We start from the raw sequence: 5,067 nt of genomic DNA on the forward strand, positions 1-5,067 counted from the left end.
CACCAGCAAAGACAGAAAGGAAGCAGTAGCACATGAACGCGACATGTGCCAGGTCCTGGGAAGCCAGGACCAGGTGAGCAAACACCTTGGGATTCCGGGAAGCGGCCCTGACTTCGCGGCTTCTACGTCCACTGGAGGGCGCAGGACGCCGACGCCCTGGGTCCTCTTACCCATCCCGGTGGCGCAGCGGGGGGCCTGGGTTTGCCGGGGACACCTGTGCGCTGTCCTGCCGGGCTCCAGGCCACCCCCTCCCCGACGAAACGGGGCCATGAAGGGCAGCCCCGCGGGAGTTTCCTGGTAGCGGAGAGATGCAGACCCCCAAAGAGAAGCTCTCCGTGGGCACATGGTCTGAACGCGCCGGCTCACGGGGTGCGGAGTGGGGACATCACAGCACTGTCTGTTCATAGCTTCCAGCTGTATTATGCTATAATCGGAAAACGACTTTTATATATGTCTATTTAGGTAATTCGGACGTTGCAAAAGAGCGTAAAAAGCACGGGCTCTGCCTCGGCCAGTGCTGTCCTCACCTCCTTCCCGGGTAGGTTTTGCAGCCCTTCCTCTGGCTTCCATGAACGCGCAGCTGGGGTGGGGTCAGCGGACCCGCCAGGGCCTCTCGGGGACCGCAGGGCGCGAGGCCAGCACCCCAGACGCCCGTGCCGGTGGGGGCGGGGTGGCCCGAGCGTTTCCGGACAGCCTGTAGATGGCGCCCCGGGAAAGGGATTCGGAGCTGCGCTCTTCATGCTCGGGGACAGGAGCCCCGGGTCTCCGCGCAGCGCACCTGGCTGCGCAGACTTGGCGGCACCGGCGCGAGGACCGGGGCAGGGGGCGGCGAGGACGTCGGAATTACACACCGACGGGCCGCGGGTGAGGGCGCCCGTGCAGGGGACGCACACCCAGGGCAGCAGGAGTGGCACGTGGCCCGACCCCCACGCGCCGGGCAGCCCCGCGACCCCCACGCGCGGCGGGGCCCTGCCCGCCCCACCGTGCGGCAGGTGGACAGTGTCGCTATGAAGAGAAAGCCGCGATTGTCCCTCCTGCAAACCGCCACACGCCAGACCTCCGCTATTGTGCGCTCTCCATAGAAATGCAAACGAGCCGCGTGCGCCGGCCGCAATCTGCTCGCGCGTCCCAGCGCCCCGCGGCGCTCGGCTCCGGGCGGGGAGGTCGGCGCGGACCCTCCAGCGCGGCGGGGTCGGGGCGCTGAGCGTGCGGGGAGGCCTCGCCGCGGCTCGTGCGGGCGCGGGAAGGGGCCGTGGCGCCGGGCCTGCTGCAGGCGCGAAGCCCGCGCTGCGTGTTTTTACTTCGAGCTCCGGCTCCCAGCTGCCAATTAAGAGTAAAGAAGGAAATCGAAAGGTAGCAACAAAAATGAACGCCCAAAGGAAAAAAATCTTCAGTTTCCCCAAAGGGGCATTTCATAAATTGCAGCGTCTATTAGCAAGCAAGGGTGCTTTTTTTTTTTTTTTTAACTTTTTCCTTTTAAGGACTTAAAAAAAACAAAAAGGCGAGTGAAATCTGCAGGCTCCAGTCTGCCTGGTAACACCCCGACAAAAGCGGCAGATTTGGGGCATTGTCATCCCCCGCACCCCTCCCCACGTGGCCTTCTGGCACGAGCCGCGGCGGCCGCCTCATTTGCATCAGAAAGCGGGCGCCGGCCAATGGGCGCGCAGCCTCGCGCCAGCTGGCGGCGCGGCGGCCCGGCCTATATAAGGGGGCGCGGCGCGCTGGGGCGCACTCGCCGGCCGCGGGCTCGCCAGGCTGCCTCGCCTCCGTCTCCGCCGCGCCTGCGCCGCTCGCCGCTCTCGTGGGTCAGTAGCTGCTCCGCGACCGAACCATGACTCTGGAGGAAATCCGCGGCCAAGACACGGTTCCCGAAAGCACCGCCAGGTGGGTTGGCGCCGGGCGCCGGACGTCTCCGGGCGCGGGGAGCCCGTCCCTGTCCGCCTTCGGGGCCTGCCGGGATGGGGAGCCGCTGGGCGGGAGCCGGGCTCCGGAGGTGCGTCTCCGGAGCCGGGGCGCCGGGCAGGGGCGCCGCGGGGAGGGTGTGTGCTCGGGGCGGGGGACCCCGCCGCGCCTTCTGGCCGGCCCCGCTCACCGCGCTGGCTCCGTCCGCAGGATGCAGGGCGCCGGGAAGGCGCTGCACGAGCTGCTGCTGTCGGCGCAGCGCCAGGGCTGCCTCACCGCCGGCGTCTATGAGTCCGCCAAAGTCCTGAATGTGTGAGTGTGGACGCGGCCCCGGGTGGGGCGCTCGGGGGCGGCGGCGGCGGCGGCGGCGGGAAGACCCGGGAGACGGCGGCGGGGGGTGCCCCCTCCCGGCCTCTCCGCCCTGCCCTCACCACCCGGTTCCCGCCTGTGCAGGGACCCCGACAACGTGACCTTCTGCGTGCTGGCCGCCGACGCGGAGGACGAGGGCGACATCGCGCTGCAGATCCACTTCACGCTGATCCAGGCGTTCTGCTGCGAGAACGACATAGACATCGTGCGCGTGGGCGACGTGCAGCGGCTGGCGGCGATCGTGGGCGCCGGCGACGAGGCGGCCGCGCCTGGAGACCTGCACTGCATCCTCATTTCGGTGAGTGTCGCCGTCGCCCCGGCGTCGCCCTGGCGTCGCCCCGCCTCGACCCGCGGCCAGCGGCCAGCCAGGCTGACCTCTGCGCTCTCCCCGCAGAACCCCAATGAGGACGCGTGGAAGGACCCCGCCCTGGAGAAGCTCAGCGTGTTCTGCGAGGAGAGCCGCAGCGTCAACGACTGGGTGCCCAGTATCACCCTCCCCGAGTGACAGCCCGGAGGGGGCCTTGGTCTGATCGACGTGGTGACGCCCCGCGGCGCCTAGCGCGCGGCTGGCTCTGTGGACGCGCCCTCGGAGGGCGCGCGGGACCGGAGTGCTGCGTGGAGAGCGGCGAGGAGGGGCGGCCCCCTGCAGGAGGGGCGCGGCGGCGGCAGGGGCGGGCTGGCCCCCAGCCCGGGACTCTGCGAGTGTGGGGAGCGGCTGCTTGCCCGGGAAGGCCGGAGGCGGGCCGTTGGCCACGGGGCCGGGAGGGACGGACCGGCCGGGCAGGCGTGACTCAGCAGCCTGCGCGCTCGACAGGAAGGAGGGGAAAGGCCAGGCGCCGAGGCCTGGACTCGGACAGTTACAGGAGCTCTGAGGACTGAGCAGCCCTGCACCGCTGTTTCCAGGCGGCGGGCGATGCTCCGCTTTCTAAAGGATTATGCTGCTGCAGTTTTGAGTATTTTTACAATAAACGTACCTGAAACAGACTTATTCTCTTTATTGAGGGGGGGGTTCCCATCCGAGGGGGGAGGTGGTTTGCAGGGTTCCCGGTGACTGCTGAAACCCGGGACCAGAGGGGAGGGCACCTGCTCACTTTCCTGCCGGTCTGAATTCAGGCTCCCCGGGAGCGCTGGGAGGGGGGAGGGGACACAGAACTTGAGCCCTGCTATTTTCTGGGGATTTTTAAACTTGCAGGACAGGAGCATGCTTGAGATAAGGCATCAGTGCAGCAGCTCCAGGCTGACCCTCCAGCCGGATAAGAGAAGCCTCTCCCTCCCCTCCCCCCTGCTCCCCGCAGCCCCCTCCCTTCTGACAGCTGCTTATCAGAACAGCTTGCAGGAGGCAGGCAGGCCCTCCTGCACAATGAGCGGGGCCTTCTGCAGGCGCAGCCCTTTGTGGTCCCCAAGGACGGTGGTGGCAGAACGCTCCCAGGAGCCTTTTCCTCTTACAGGCACGGGGCTTACGGCAATGTCTCTGCGGTGTTAATGCCATGTATGACATGATGACTGCATTTAAGTGTGAGTCATCATTTGTCATGGCTGCGATAGGGCTGCAAAGAGCTGTGCAAAAAACGGGAAGACGGCGTCCACACAAGTGGGGGGAGCGACTGTGAGTGGAACCAGCATCTGCCACCTGCTATGCCGAGGGCTCTCTGCCCACAGCCGGGTTCTGCGGGCTGCTACTATTCACAGCCCCATTTCCAGACTTACAGGAGTAAAAGAATTTAAGTCCTTCCCACAAAGACTTGAGAAACATTGAGGGGAAGTGTCCTGAGTGAATCAATCTTCTTTATTAGGCCAGGATGTCTGGGCTGCGCCGTGCTTGACCGGAACCCTGTCCAGCCAGGGACGGGCGTGTGGGGCTGGGCTGCTGGGAGCGGGCTGCCCGTCGGGCCAGGGAGCCTTCTGGGCAAAGGCGGGGTGCTGTGTTGTTTTTCTACCAAGTATACTCTCCTGAATTACCAGCAGTCCCAGGTGGCTGATTCACCCTGTCGGGCTCCACTTTTTAAATTCTCTCCAAATCCTGGAAGCCGTCACAGGAAAACAGAACTGTAGGAGCTTAATTCTTCTTCCCAGAATGAAAGCATTCTGTTTCTCATATATCAACTCTGCAAGACATTTCCCCCTTGATTAGACAGAGGCCCAAGGAAAGAACTCAGCTGGGTTTGTGCCCGACTTTCGTTAATATTTTACCTATTTGCTTCTCGGAGCGTTTACCTCTCTGCATCGGGGGGTGTCCTGCGGGGTGGGTGTCCACGCCAGTCAGGCTGCATCCCGGCAAATGACCATTTGCCACAGCACTCTATAGTAAACACAAATGAGGCAAAGTCACTTTAGAACATGCCCTTTGATGAATACGATCAGCAGAACGTAGGGGAGGCCAGGCTGGCGGACCCTGCTGCTGGCTGACTGGCCTTTGCAGAGAATTCAGCCCGTAGGAAAGGGGGCTTTCTTGGATTAGAACCTCCATCGAGGGCACCTGTTGGAGCCCCAGGGGCTAGGAGAATTTGCTGGCAAAGAAAATGCATGCTTAGTCACAGCACCAGTCCCAAACACGTTGGTCTTTTTCCTTCTTTCCCTTTTTTTCTTTTTTTTGATGACTGGGATTTTATGCTATTAAAATAAAATACGCTAGAAGACAGGTAATAAACCGCACGGTGCTTACCAATGCACTATTGCCTTCATACGTCCAACAACTCTCAGTGGCGCTGCATAGATAAGCTAATTATCTCACCCGTGTTGAGGGGATCCCTACAGACTGTTGGACACAATGCTCTGCATCTAGAAAGTGCTGGATGA

The 5,067-nt window shown here is 63.3% G+C and overlaps 1 protein-coding gene across 1 annotated transcript; it reads left to right on the top strand.

Moving 5' to 3' along the window:
- Positions 1–1,751: 1,751 nt before the first annotated feature.
- On the top strand, positions 1,752–3,255 carry GADD45G (growth arrest and DNA damage inducible gamma). Its single transcript, XM_044264352.1, has 4 exons — positions 1,752–1,884; positions 2,113–2,214; positions 2,356–2,569; positions 2,666–3,255. The coding sequence occupies exons 1-4, from the start codon at positions 1,832–1,834 to the stop codon at positions 2,774–2,776; spliced, it is 480 nt and encodes a 159-aa protein (XP_044120287.1). The 5' UTR covers positions 1,752–1,831; the 3' UTR covers positions 2,777–3,255.
- The last annotated feature ends 1,812 nt before the right edge of the window (positions 3,256–5,067 follow it).

The sequence above is a fragment of the Neovison vison genome, chromosome 9 (genome assembly GCF_020171115.1).
Source record: "Neovison vison isolate M4711 chromosome 9, ASM_NN_V1, whole genome shotgun sequence".
Taxonomy (NCBI): Eukaryota; Metazoa; Chordata; class Mammalia; order Carnivora; family Mustelidae; genus Neogale; species Neogale vison.